The 15,091-nt window shown below is 40.4% G+C and overlaps 1 protein-coding gene across 2 annotated transcripts; it reads right to left on the reverse strand.

Annotated features, from left to right (window-relative positions):
* Positions 1-67: 67 nt before the first annotated feature.
* Positions 68-10,173, reverse strand: LOC109029970 (retinaldehyde-binding protein 1). 2 transcript variants are annotated; one of them, XM_019040705.2, is made up of 4 exons: positions 9,933-10,173; positions 7,373-7,870; positions 5,053-5,333; positions 68-1,822 (listed from the first exon to the last, which is right to left on the reverse strand). In XM_019040705.2, the coding sequence occupies exons 2-4, from the start codon at positions 7,819-7,821 to the stop codon at positions 1,680-1,682; spliced, it is 873 nt and encodes a 290-aa protein (XP_018896250.2). In that variant the 5' UTR covers positions 7,822-7,870; positions 9,933-10,173; the 3' UTR covers positions 68-1,679. The 2 variants fall into 2 exon arrangements, with proteins under 2 accessions (XP_018896250.2, XP_072154120.1); XM_072298019.1 differs by lacking the exon at positions 9,933-10,173 and having other exon boundaries at positions 7,373-7,934.
* Positions 10,174-15,091: the final 4,918 nt, after the last annotated feature.

Genomic DNA, 15,091 nt, shown 5'->3' on the forward strand with positions numbered 1-15,091 from the left:
ACGCTAGTTTCCCTTTCAAAGTACCTATCTTCATTTTCTACTTAGCGCCATGACCGTTCTTCCCTCTTCTGCAAAAATGTTTTTCTGAAATCTTCTCGCCTGGGGTTGCTCAAGAATGTTCACAGCTCTTTTGATTTTGCTGATGGAGTTGAACCTCCCGTCTCTAAAACCCTACTCCAAGGTAGGGAGCAACCAAAATTTGGAGCGGCAAGGTCAGTAATGTAGAGGGGGAGGGGGGGCTTTAGAAGACTCCTCAGTAGTGACTTATTAGTGATGTCTGCCTAAAAGGGACGATACATTGATATATCATTCCTTGACAGTTGAAAATGAAAAGAAAAAATGCTGAAAATCCACAATGGGTCATTTCGACTTTTTATTAATAAACTTTAATTGCTCCCTATGACCAGTTAAGGATTTTCAAAAATCCTTAATTTTTCCAGGATTTTCAAAAATCCTTAATTTTTCCAGGATTTTCAAAAATCCTTAATTTTTCCAGGATTTTCAAAAATCCTTAATTTTTCCAGGTTTTTCAAAAATACTTAATTTTTCCAGGATTTTCAAAAATCCTTAATCAGTCAGTTCGACTTAGTACCTTCAAAACTCTGTAATTCGATCAATTGTGGACCCAGAGAGCTTGGCTTTGTCTTGCTTCATGGGTATTTACTGGAATATGAACTCAACCCAAACTGCACTGTGATATCTGCGACTGTTTGCCTAAAGAAAAACCGAGCGGGAAGCTCTACTAGGTACCTAGGTAATGAAGAAATGTTCAGCACATAGCAGCGTTTTATACAAAGACATAAAGACAGGGCACTCATATCTAATAGCAAGGGGGAGAAGTGAAGGCGCTCAGTGCTTGTGTGAGTGTGTTAATAAGCACAGGAATCCATGCACGGCAAATGGAATTTGATTCGAACTTGTCCTCTTGATTTTTGCACACCTCGATTTTGCTCCTCTGTATAGGTATCCAAATTTTAAGAGGCTCTGGTCGAAATTCCTTTCTGTCTATTCCAAAGTCTACTATGCTCCTAAAATGAAGAAACACGTTTCATGAAAACATTTCCCAGAAACTATGAGAATTTCACTTGATATTCACTTTTTTTGCCTTTCTATTCTTCTATTTTTCTAAAATTATGGAAGTAAAGATAGGACTAGAACAAATTTACAACTAAGACATTGAGATTTTTTTTTTTCTTCCAATACAGCCTCTTACCTCCAAATTTTCATTACAAACAAGTGAATTAATTGGATAGTTTAGCCACATCAAATTATGATGCCTTCATAATGTACATTGATACCTATGTAGATTCTCCCAAAAGGAAATAGACTGACACTATCATGCATGGGCGGCTTGCTGAACGGAACCAATAAGATCCCTACCAGACTCTTTAGATCACAGAACATAATCAACAGAATTCGGTTCTAAAACTTCTAAATTGTATATTAATACTGTACCTTTATGTATGGCATTACTGTCAACTATTTTCTTTGCAGGGGGAAAAAAAAAATTATGAAGAGATTAATGTATCCTCTCTTAAACCCAAAGCCAGCTTCAAGTGCCGATCATGTGGTGGATTCCATCTTTTCGCCATGAGTGCAACCCTTTTTTGTTGCCAGTTACTCTTTTATAGAAATTCTAGTCCATAAATAATAAGTCTCGATTTCGTCTATAAGCTGTTTCAGTCAACTTCCAATCTTCGGAAAGAGCCTCTCATTTTGTCGATTTCACTGTTTTTATTTCTGCGCAGACTCTCATCAGAGCATATGTTGTCCTGCTCTTGGAACCAATTTCTATATTTTTCCATTTCTTCAAACGTTTTTTCTGGAAACAAGACAGAAAAAAATAAGCTGCAATATATTTCAATCTTAAAATCATATAATTTGCTCATCTTAAAATCCTATTTTGCTGGTAGTAACTGGTACCTTCTAATATCACTTGTATAAAAACAAATGCATGTAAATCTCAAGAGTAAATTTCTCTTTAAAAACGTTGAATATTGAATCATCCTTTCTCCGTGCATTTACATATTTAAAAAAAAGAAGAAAAAAAAGAGAATGAAATTTTTGAGAATGAACTAATTTGTATAGATATTCAGCAAAATTTAATGTGAAAAAAAAAATCCGACAAACCAGAGTAAAAATTTACCTAACTCGCACATAAATTTTAAAATGAAGTGAATAAGAGATAAAACTTTTCTGGTACGATTTGGTATAATATTGCGAATGTATTTTTCTCTACTCACCAAATCCGAAAATGACCGTTTTTTTTTGTTTTTTTTCTGGGTACCAAGTTTTGGTGGTATAAGTTTTACCTACGAGAGTCCGATTTAAGGAAAATCGCATTTTCCCGGGGTAAATCCGGAGTACGTTTGTGATGTGGTATCTCGCGGGAAAGAAGGAAAATTTCAGCTTTTCACTTATCTCAAATTACTGACATTTACGAATGTCGACATTATGCTCGCATCGTTGAATGCGGAAGTCACGCGCGCAACTATTCCAACTCCGGTGTAGGTATGTGATGTGGTATCGTGCGTAAATGCAGGAAAATCCTAGATTTTCAGCCGTTGTAAATTACTGATCAATTTGGATGTAGAATATTTGCTCGCATCGATGAATGCGGAAATCAAACTCGCAAGTATTCTAACACCGGAGTAAGTGTGTCATGTGGTATCTTGCGACAATGAAGGATAATCCTAGCTTTCCACGTGTCCCAAATTACTGATTTCGGAAATCGTGCGTGCAACTATTCGGACTTCGAACTAGGTATGTCATGGTATCACGCGGGTATGGCAGAAAAGAGCTTGATGCAAAAACGGCTTTTTTCGCCCCCCTCTGGAATTTCTTCAGACTTTGTCTATTGATTACTCATACTGAGCGCCTTCTTTTTTTCCAAATTCAAGACCCCTTACAAAATTCTTGGGGAGGAGCTAGGGGGTGAAGTCAAAACATGTGGAACCTCATATCTCTCGAACGAAGAAAGATATCGAGGTCCGTTTGACAAAAATCGTCTAAAATGGCAATATACTTTAAGATTCTAAAGGTCGAAATCCCCGATATCCATTTTTCATTCAACATATTTGCTTTTTTCCATTTTCTTAAGTCTAAAATTCTTTAAAACAAAATTTTACAATGATCTCAATTTTTTTTATTTGAACCAAAACCAGTTTTTGAAATTGATTCGTTGTTTTTTTCCGCATCCAACGATGTCCTTTAAGCTTAGGACCAAACTCCGGAGTTTATATCGATTGAAGTTTCCGCTCAACCGCCGCGCCGACCGAATTTTCGCGCGCAAAAAGTCGGATTTGACTGTTTTTAAATCAGATTGACTGTTATCAAACTGAGCGACAATGCATTATTATGACCTCTTGAGGAGGTCGCTGAGTTCAAAATTTACAGATACTTCCAAAAAATTCTCGTTTTTAAAATTACACTCCGTTCAGACCACTGACGCCGGTCGGCCTCAGTGGCTCTACATTAGCCGCTACAGAGCTGTAATGTTTAAAAACTAATTTTTTAGAAGTATCTGTAATTTCTGAACTCAGCGACCTCAGACGTCCCTAATAAAGCATTTCGCTTCAGTTTTGACAGTCCAATCTGATTTAATAACCAGCAAATCCGACTTTTTGGCCGCGAAATCGTCGGCGAGCAGCGTTGGCGGAAACTTCAATCGATCATAACTCCGGAACCGTTTTGGTCCCTAGCTTAATGACCACTCGTTGGATCGGAAAAAACGAACAATTTAAAAAACTGTTAGGTTTCAAATAAAAAATTGAATCTTTGTAAATTTTTCTTTAAAAAGAAATGTTCTAGACCTAAAAACTGAAAAAGCACATATTTGAGACTTAAAAATGCGATATCGGGATTTCGACACTTTAGAATCTTTAAAGTATGCAATTTTAGACGATTTTTCTCCAAACCACCTCGATATCCTTCTTCGTTCGAGAGATATCGAGGTTCAACAGGTTTTGACTTCCACCCCCCCTACTCCCCCCCCAAAATTTTGTGGGGTCTGGAAAATTGGGAAAAGAAGCGCTCAAGTAGAGTAATCAATAGACAAAGTCTGAAGAAATTCCAGAGGGGGGCGAAAAAAGCCGTTTTTGCATCAAGCTCTTTTAGAATTTCACTCGTCTCGAGTTATTGACGTTTATGAATGTAGGTATCATACAGCGTTAAAATGCGGAAATCCAGCGCGCGACTATTCGAACTCCAAATTATGTATGTGATGTGGTATTACGTGGAAATGAATCAAAATTTTCATCGATGAATAATTTCAATGATCACGTGCTGATCTGTGTATTAAATGCTATATCGACGGTGAAACTACCTACCAAATCGCGTATCTCGTTTGCGGTGTCTGAAAATCTCCGCTCACATTTTATTTTTTGAAAGGACACCAAATCAATATTATCTCTTGAAGTTTTCGCAGGTTTTTCTTCGCACAGTGAAGGAAAATCACGGAAGCTCTCAAAAATTAACGTTGAGAAGTTTCCCATTTAAGAAATTAAGCTTAACAGGAATTCTGCAACGTCGCAAACCGAGATACGTGATTTGGAAGCTTCACCACCAAAGTAGCAGTGATCGCGATTTTATTGGTTGATTATCGCGATTATATCAGTGGCAATTTATCGCAATATCATCGAATAAAAAATTGCGATTTATGGCGATTAAATCGCTATGCATCGCAATTTTTCGTTCAATAAAATCGCCATCAATTTCCGTCGATAAAATCGAGATTAAATCGCCGTATATCGCGATTTTTGTTGCGATAACATCGCGAAAAATTGCCGGGCGATAAAATCGCCATTTTATTGCAACAAGAACGAGGATAATCGCTCGGATGTTGATGATCTTAGCGGTTTTATCGCCGACAAATTCGCAACAAATCGCGATTTTTCCGTTAAAAAATGCTACTTGGGCATCGGTATACGTGGAAATGCATTTAATCTGAAGGAACTATGAGCATAAGATTTGCATGCCACCTACTTAATTTCTCATGCTTTTATTCATCGCAAAAAGTTCCTTTTAGCATCAATAAGTGGAATTAGGACGTACGTTCCAGTTGGGCGAGAGGGGGACCGCTGCCGCCGAAATCGCTGCAGAGAACATCCTCGTCAACGTGCTCGGAGAAAGAAGCGGACGAAACTGAGCCAGTGTGGATCTGCATGCGCTCCACGAGTTTCGAGGGGAAGCACTTCATCATGAACTCGATGGGTTTCAGCGCGAACGAGGGCACGTTGATGCAGTGAATTGCTTTGATCCGCTCCGTGTACGCCCCGACGAAGATCTCCGCGATCTTCGCCCCGACCGTCATCAACTTCAGCAAGTGTTGGTACCTGAAACCGAATTTCAGCCAACGTAGGTATGCTCGACCCGACCTTCCCGGTCAGAACACGGCTTTCGGCTCCAGCCGCTAGAGCTGTGGCGTGAAATTTTTGAATTTCAACAACTTTGCGGTCGTAGCCGAAAACAAATAGATCGTATCCGATCATGGGTGGCGGTAGTCAACTCCGGACAAAGTCTAAACTCGGTACATCAAACAGGCGAGATTGCATCGATATCTATTGGTTCAACGTGTAAACATAGCCTCAAAAGTCAATTTAGAAATCTAAAGCCCGTATCCCACGATCAAATGAACTCATCAAATTCTCATCAAATGCAAGATGGCGGGTTCATCAACATTTGACGGCCCGCTAACTTTTGATAGCAGACTTGCGCGAAAGCCAGCGAAAACCAGTCGCCATCTTGAATTTGATGAGTATTTGATCGTGGGACACACGGACTCGAGGGAACGGGTCTTTTGTGATTGATTTTTTATTCTTTCGAGTACTAAATTGACGTATTTATGCTAAAAGGAACTATGTTACATGCATATCCTATGCACATAGTTCCTTTTAGCATAAATACGTCCAAATGGCGATGAAAAGTGAAATTGTTAGGAAGTTTCTGATTTTCAACATTTCCAACTTAAATCCTAAATTCTATGTTTGAAGTTACGTTCTATAGGCTTGAACCAAACGATACATCGAACCACTTTCGAATACGCGATTCATATGACCGTTTGCTTTTGATGGAAACGAACAAATTCAGTGCAAGCAAATTCTTTGAGAATGATAGTCCATTTGCTTTCGGCGAGGTGGTTTTTTGTTTATTTTTACTAACAGCAGACGGTCTCATTTGTTTTCGGCCAAGACTGCAAGGTTGTTGAAATTCAAAATTTCGCGGCTCAGTTCTAGCGGTGAGATTGAGCACAGAGGAGAATTTCATGAGCCGCTGCCCGCGGCGCACCACAACTCAAGAATAGGAAGAAGTAAGTCGGATAATGACTGAAAGATCCCGAAAGTCTCGTGACGGATGTTTTTGGAGTCGCTATTTTAGAATTTGATGTAAAATTGCCTACATTCTAATACCCTGACCTTTTAACTGTGGGCAAGTTTATGGCACGCTGCGGCGCGGCGTGCTGCCAGCGCGAAACGCCTACAAACCTAAGGGGATACTTCAAGCATTGCGCACTGACGCCTACAAACCTAAGGGGATACTTCAAGCATTGCGCATTGCGTGAAGTTGCCCCTTAGGTTTGTAGGCGTTAGTGCGTGTTTCGCGCTGGCAGCACGCCGCGGCGCTCCCGACGGGCGGGTGGTGAACGATTTCTGGCGGAGAGAGCTCCCTGGCGGAGGAACTCGTATATCGTGTGAATCTTTTTTTTTTTTTTTTAATTATTTTTTTAATTTCCAACTTTTAAAATTACACACTGGTCGTGTGCGGAAACTAGTGAACTCTCAACGCTAGATGAAGTGTAATTATGAAAGGCGGGTCGGTAAGATCATCATAGCCGCACTTGATTGCCGTTGTCAAAATTCGCAGAAAATGTAACCGTTAGTCGATCAGGGACGATCAGGTCCCTGTCTGTAAAAGAATAGGGGCTACAACTTAGTTTGTCGCTCAAGTGTCAGATCTTGCTTTTTCCTTGTCAAAAACAGGGAAGAAACTATTTTCTCTTTCATTTGTATTTTACATGCACGCGAGAAGCTATCTCCAAAAAAACTTTTTCGAGTGTATAATTATTTTCAATATATTTTGTTATAATATCTATAATCAAATATGGATAATTCAATAGCCTAAACAGCCAGAGGCAGAATAGTAAGATGGGAAGTCGACATTAATTAAGACTGCAAGCCAAGATTTGTAGACGATACGACAACTTATCGATGCTTATTGCTGCACAGAAGATGCTTCCTTGCCTACCTCGCAAATTGAAGGGCAAATAGCAATTTCTGGAATCTTCGTGTCACTTCTCCTCGCTTTTCAGTTAGAGAATGTCACCGGCCTTTTGGATTAGCCGTGTAGGTAATCGAATAACTGGTCAGTAACTTACGTGCAGTTTTTGTAGTTGACGACAGCGACTAAGTTCCTGCGCCCTTGTTCACCCCGCAAGAGCACAAGATCCCCGAACATAAAAACGAGCTTCATGAAAGTGGTCCCATCCAAGTCCTTCGGGTTTCCATCGGGGTCCAGCCCGAAGAAGAACACGACCGAGCCGTCTCTCATCGGCTTATGAGCGAACGCCAATTTCAAGGATCGCCGGAGTCGCGAAAATTCCTCAGCGGTGGGGTTGCGGTTCCTGAGGATTTCAGGGTATTTGGTGCGGAGCGAGTAGTAGGCCTCCAACTTCCGCTTGGCTTTCTCCAGGCTGAATTTGTTGTGGTAGAGGAACTCCGCCAACCATTGCTCGTCGCTGACTCGCGGAAGATGCGGCTCCTTGGAGATCCACTCTTTCAAATGCTCCACGTCTGCCTTGATTCGTTCGTCTGGAATCACCTCCATGTCTGTCGTTCCACTGAATGGTCAATTCTGCCACGACCACGAGGAGGCCCTGAAAAATTTGCAAAGTCAATTTTGAGTTGTGACAGCCGCATATACCTAACCTTCACGGAGAAAAAAACCTCTTGCGTGGGACCCGAAGTTTAGGTCATATGGATCTCTGAAGTTTTCGGATTGAGCATCCGACTAGCTGTCGAGGTTTGGATCACACATCTGAAACTTCAGTTCTTACATCTGAAGTACTTCAGATGTAAGAACTGAAGTTTCAGATGTGTGATCCGAACCTCAGCAGCTGGACCTAAAGTGTTCAGATGCTCAATCCGAAAACTTCAGAGATCCATATGACCTAAACTTCGGGTCCCACGCACGAAGTTTTTTTCGCCGTATTTGACTATCTATTACCTGCTAATGATGGTGTGAACTAGAAAGAAAATATGAGTCCCCATCGAATAGCAGAAGTGCGTGACCGACTGGTCTTCCCGCGCTTTTTCTTCAGCCAATCAGACGCCCGACGACCACTTTCGAATGCATTATGGAAAATAACACTGAAATTTGAAACCATGTATTTTTTTCGAATTCAACCGATTTTTCGGAAAAGAGAGGTCCGTGACTGAATTTTCGAGGATTTGGCGTTTCTATTGATGTATAACATTCCTCCGAAAAACACCAAAGATCTTGATTTTTGCAATTTTAATCTTCTCCCACTGGGGTCGATGTTTTTGCGACTGCCCCGTCAGGTCAAAAACATGGCCCAAATGGAAGAAGATTAAAATATCAAAAATTAAGATCTTTGCTAAGGTGCTTTTTGTCGAAATAAGTGGTACGTATTAGATATGTACGTCAATCAAAACTCCGAATTCCCAGAAGTCAGTCGTGAGTATATATACTTGCCGGAAAATTGACTGATTCGAAAAAAATTCGGTTTCGATTTCCCACGTCGCATTTTTCATAAGGATTGAAAAAATGGTTGTCGAGTGTCTGATTGGCCGAAAAAAAAACTGATAAAAGATGTAATTGTCTTGCACTTTCCCTATTTTATGCAGACGACTTTTTATTTTCTTATTGGTGTCAACCTATTTCTGAGTAGATTAGGGTAAATAGGTCAAGTGCTATCTCACGTCTACGGAACTTTTCGCTTAAAATCCAAATCTGAAGTCAAAACATACCTTTGCTTTGAAATTGTTGACTTATGGCCCTCCAAAACCCCAAAATTTTCGGGGGGTCGTGGCCCCCACAATTGTGGGTCAATAGGAGTCATGTGGCACATCAACGAAAAGGTATTGATCTCTTCTTCTAGGAGACCCTTAGATTTTAGAAATGGGATAATTTTAACGCCTGCAGTGTCCAATTGAAATTTACTTACCCCAAAATGCCCCGTAACTCCAAAAAATGGGGGTTCAGGGAAAAGTGCATGGAACAAAAAGCTCTTAGTTTTTACCATAAAATTCGAATCTGAAGTCAAAACATACCCTCCCCATTTGAAATATGCGAGAAACGAGGGGTACCTCCCTTAATCCCCCCTCCCCCGAGAATATCTTCATTGAATTCTTTAGGGTTGATCTACCCTAGAAAATTTTCGTTCCGAAGCTCGATTTTCGACCGTTCCGAAAAAAATATATAGTAGACGGGTGCTCTGGATCACCCGGCATATTCCCACGGGACCAGGGAGAACGGAAAAATAATCCAAAACAAGAACAAATAAACTAAACCGCCAGTATGTACTTTCAAGAGTCCTCCTAGCAGTCACAACCGAGGCAGGGCTGGGACCCTTCATCCCTCCTCGAAAAAGCACTCTAAAATATTAATATATTTGTTCGTTTCCAAAGATGGCGGCACGTGCCGCGTTTTTGTTTCAAAACTCACGACCGTCTCAAATAGCTGAAATTTGAATAGGGAAAACTGCGTAAAAAATTTCCGAAAAAATTGGGACCATATAAGTTTTTAGATCCCAGAAATCGTCCAGAATTAAGAAAACACAACTTCCAGGGGAAATGACTAAATTGATTTTTCGACTTTTTTCACCCTGAAACGTCCCCTATTTTAAATTTTAGCCCACTTTGTAGTACTCGCGCAATGCAATGTAGTCTACAATGAGCTTAAAAAAACTCACTTACCTTAACGAACGCTGCGTAGAGACGCTACGGCTTCTCGAAAAGTCACCGCATCAAAGCGAAATCGAGAGATTCACTGAGCGGCCTATGTAACTGACCACACCAAACACTCAGTCGCTTGACATTGAAGAGATATCACAGCCATGAAAAAAAATCAGGAAATAGTTTCTACTTCTAGGTTCTCCCAATACACTTCGATTCTGTTATCATTTTTTACATAGTCAATTAATTATCTAGTTAGTGCGTGATGATGGATTTTTTTGTGCGTATCTGCCACGCAGCGAGAGCGGAGGTTTCTCTAGTTCCAACGGTTCATTTACAAAACAACCGAAAAATAGCATCTCAAGAGTGAGGATGGGTCTTGGTGAATGATTCTAAACTTTCAGACCTAAAATAGGTACCTATGTCAAAAAAAGAGAAACGGGCCAATAATTGATTAGCTCTTTAAAAATGAGGAAAATGACACAAAACCAATTAATGAAATACAACATGATGTTCTTAAGAAACAAAAGGGTGGCTCCAAAGTAAAGACGTTGGAGAGCGTTCACGGAATTCTTTCGTCCTCCGTAATAAGTGCGTGGAAATTCATAAAATGAAATTGTGTTCCTAGGCACAATCATTCCGGTGATGTTTTAAATGTGAAGCCTTTTAATACGAGATCACGATTAGATATGCGCGCACACATTCACACCCTCACCCTCAAAAAGACAGGCCAACTCAAGTTGACAAATTTTATCTTATATCACTTTCCAGTAATCTTACTTTGTTACGACTTGTCTTAATTTATTTAAGAATGACTGGCGATTTGTACAAAGTTCATATCATATTTAATTAAAAAACTTTATTCAGCTCGTACTTCAGCTGCTGTACTAATGCGAATTCCATTTCGGCAAATGAACTTTATTGCTCTTCGACCGTGAGCCCCCGAAAGCACGGCCGCAAACGGGGAACGAGGCTGAACTTAGATTGGGACATACGCTGTTTCGTCGTCTATCGCTCTCGCACTCTGATCAGATGTAATCTTCCGATATTCAAAGGGACACCTGACGCAAACACACACTTGTAAAAATACGAAGGCTTGAACACCTTTTTTCTGGGCAAAACTACTTTTCCCCGTCTGCAAAAAAAACTAATTAAATGTACTCAGCTTCAATATCTTCGATATTTTGAACTAATACTAGGTATTTGTACAGGATGATTGGACCGCGTTTAGCAGAAAGGAACTCAGCCATATCGGCTACTGCCACCTTTAACCGGGCAATTTAATTTTTTACAAGGGATCGTTTGTGCGAATTCCTTTGCAAATTTGTAGGGATATTCTTCTTACTAAGAGGGAAAAATCACCGAGACTTGCACAAAAATCCGCACAACCGTTTTCGTATAAAAAGTTGAAGTACCCAGATAAATTTGGCAGTAGCTGATGTGGATTGGTTACTTTCTGCTTAACGCGGTCAAATTTTGAACTATAAAATTCGGTCTACTTTCAAAATTTATTTTTTTTACCTTTTATGAGTGATGCTTTCGCATCTAGTTCGGGCTCTTGTCTTTTGACACTGCAGAATGTGATACGTGTCAAAACGTATGCACGCGCGCAGATGGTCGTTAACTCCAATTTTCACAAAGCCTAATGGATCATGTAAAACATGTATAGTATGTTTATAGGCACGCCGTTTACCTACGGATTGCGTTCAGCGTGGGATTTCAGGAAAATTTGTATTGAGCGTTTATCTTTGTTTCCAGATCATTTCGGGTCCCGCTCAGTCATTTCACCCGCGATTATACGCTACTTTGTAGCGTCATTCTCATTTTGGGGGGTACCCGACTCCGGTGCGTTATACTCTTTTATTGTGACCGGACTGCTTTTTTCGTTTACTTAACTGAGCACATATTGCTGTAAAAACTTTGGTAGTGCGTCCTGGCCCGAGTAGTCAAATTTAGTCCCTTAGTTTGCCAAGTTTATGTGAATGAATTCTCTATTAGGCAGGATCGACACTAGCCACTTTAAACGGGAGGTGAGATTATGGATTGTAATCACTTCCATTACGTGAATTACAATCACAATCAGTACCTTAGCTAGAAATTGATTGTGAGAAGGGGGGATCTTACGGTACTTCCTGGACTGGACACCCCATTTTTGGCTACGTCACTGATGACTTTTTGCAGTCATGAGAAAATAGGCCAATGAAATTTAGCAACATGGGCTTCATTATCTGAATCGTAATTGTTAACCGAAGGTATATCATTGCACGTAGGACCATCCTATTCATTTGTGCTTAGTTCTTTCGGTGCCTGTCGTTTCGTTTCAACATGATGCTCTTCAGTCCAGTTTGGCCGTTTGAGAATGTTGTTGTGGTGCTACGATTAACGGTATTTCATTTCAGCATGGTAAGTAAGCCAACAATATCGAATGAACATTTCAGTGCAACATGACAATTTTCTTGAGCATTAGAATCTCCTTGCGGCAAATATTGCCAAAGAATCCATGATCAGTACGGATTTACTAACACAAATTGCTCTTTTGCTTCAAGATTGGGGTTGGCGACACGCAACCGACCGGACATTTGCGGCCTTTAAAGTCTCATATTATTATACCTATATAAATCCATATCAAACTTTTTAGCATGGATAAGTTCAGGGACATCATTCCTCTTAGTTTATCGTTTTCAATCGTTTTGCCCTGATTTAAGTCGTTTATAAACTACGGCGACACGACTATCCTTTTACCGTGAAAGCACCCTAATATGGACGTATTTCTGTCAAACGGAACTATGTGCATTATGACGTGATCCCTGCTATGCATAAATTCTTATAGGTCTCAGGGCTCATGTCTTAATGCAAATAGTTCCGTTTGGTAGAAATACGTCCATATAACGTTCCAAATAGCGGCGCACGCAAATATTTTAATGGAGATCCCTCAGGACCAAGAGTTCACCCCTCCACCACTTTCCTCTTTTTTGACTAAGCTTCTGCCTGTGTGACTTTGGTACTCTAATGTCTTAAGATTCATTTTCAACTTTAAAAACTTCACATTAACCTTGGAACAGGTTTCGACTGCCCCCTTTTCATTAAGCGACTATTTCATGGACCAGGACGAGTACTTTAGTAATTGGCCTGGCAACCGGCCGAAATTGCCAGCTTTGGTTCCGGACCACGTCGATAAATGGTACGGCACCCCACCTGTAACAACAACCGATCCTTCAGACGCAGCCATGAACAGACCACTGAAAGTCAGCGGCGTCACTATATGGGATAAAAACCCTTGCGCGCTGTACAACCAAGGCTCCGATAGTCCACGCAATAGGTCAGTTAAACTGGAATTTAGGCTTCTAATAGCAAAAATAAGTTCGATTTGTCTTTTTCTTTTCTCTTTATACGTTATCACAATAGCAGCTGTAGAGCCACCAGCCGTCTTCTGTTCACTGGAAAAAAAAAAAAAAAAAAAAAAAAAAAAAAAAAAAACATTGAATCTAGAGTCCAGACTCTTGAAAACATTGACAAGAAAAAATACTCTTGATTCAATCGGATTTTTGCATGAATCAACAGCGACGGGAAAAGGGAAAAATCGAAGTATTTCATTGGAAATACCAATTTTTGGCCATTTCAAGGGAAACGAGTGACCATCCGATTTTGCGGTTTTCCTTTTTCGGTTCAGTATACCTCGTACCAACAAGTTATATAAATATTCAAGCGTTATTAAGGTCGAAAAATATAAATTTTTCAGGGCAGACTATGAAAAATCAGTATCTGAAAGTCGGTGAGAAGGAAAACGCGCACCAACTCGGACATTTTTAAACGCTTAATTCTCTGTCATCAAACATGGTGTATCGATTTCAACTTGGTGTTTCACAAAGTCTCTAGGTACTTGTCCTTCGGCACCAAAAAGGTTTTTCTTGAACTAACTTCTTCGCCCGCTGCGTAGTTTTAGGTGTTTCCTGAACAATTTTTTTTTCCGAGTTGGTGTGTTTTCGAATAACTCACTGATTCAAATATCGTGCCTATTTTGCAAATAGGAAATGCGATAATTGCAATATGAAATATTGCATAATAATTTACCTGCGATAAGTTTTGGTATATGTTGTGTTATATTCGCAGTGGTAGGCGGGAAGGATGCGCCAACGCCGCAGGGCACCTGTGGGATGCAGGCTTCCAGAAGGGAAGTTCCGACATCTGCCCGGACATACAAGGTGCGGAGTGCTTCCAGTTTGTGAACCATTCGAAACCAGGGCGGTGCTACGCTAAAGTGAGATACTTCAACGGCGCCAGGGGCTACGTCTTGCTTTACACTTGCGCCCAAGATTGGGCAAGGGTGCAAGCCACCAGATTCCGCAACCCTTACGGCTACAGCCCCCAGGGACAGCGGCCATTCGGGCAGGGGGAGACTGGCGCAGCCACAAATCCCGGTTGAATGGACAAACGCTTCAACATTTATCTTTTTCATTATATTTTTATTGTGTTTATTTTCTATGTTTCAATGGAGATGTTGCATGTGTGAGGAATTTGCGATTTGACTGTTGCTTCTTATGTAAAAGTTCGCGAGAAACTCGATGGTGTCACTGGTTTTCTCTGAAATGAACTCCCAAACTCAATAAAAGCTCTCAAGTTGAGGCCAAAATGGAGGGGATATCCCACGCTATCCTGAGAGTCCACCTCTACATCAAGACAAACTCTCCATGCAAAGATAGGGAACAAATACATAAGGAGGGTTGCCGTGTTTTCAGTTTTAGAGTCTCCAAATAAAGTGGCAGCCCTGTCAATGTATTTGCTCCCTATATTTGCATAGATCGAGAGTTTGTCTTGATGTGGAGGTGGACACTCAGGATAGCGTGGGATATCCCTCCATTTTGGCCCCAACTTGAGAGTTTTTTTTTGAGCTTGGGAGTTAATTTCAGAAAAAACCATTGGCACCATCGTGTTTCTCGTGAACTTTTATATAGAAACCAGTAGGCAAATCGCAAATTCCTCACACATGCAACATCTCCATTTAGACGTAGGATGATATGTATGTCGCAGGCAAATAATAATCAAATCAGGCATTTTATCAAATGCCTAGGCAGATACTTACATTTTTAGAGATAACGGGGTTTTTCACGTTTTTACAAAGACCTCTCAAATTTTCAATATTTTGAGACAAAAAATCCTTAAAAATACTAACTGTCATTTTA

This window comes from Bemisia tabaci, chromosome 3, assembly GCF_918797505.1.
Source record: "Bemisia tabaci chromosome 3, PGI_BMITA_v3".
NCBI lineage: Eukaryota > Metazoa > Arthropoda > Insecta > Hemiptera > Aleyrodidae > Bemisia > Bemisia tabaci.

Excerpts from the sequence above, each read along its gene's own strand:
- LOC109029970 (XM_019040705.2), bottom strand. The coding sequence starts at position 7,821 with ATGGAGGTGATTCCAGACGAACGAATCAAGGCAGACGTGGAGCATTTG. Across the intron at positions 5,334-7,372 it reads GTCAACTACAAAAACTGCAC|GTACCAACACTTGCTGAAGT; the intron begins GTAAGTTACTGA and ends ATTCGGTTTCAG. Across the intron at positions 1,823-5,052 it reads CCCTCTCGCCCAACTGGAAC|AAAAAACGTTTGAAGAAATG; the intron begins GTACGTCCTAAT and ends TCTTGTTTCCAG.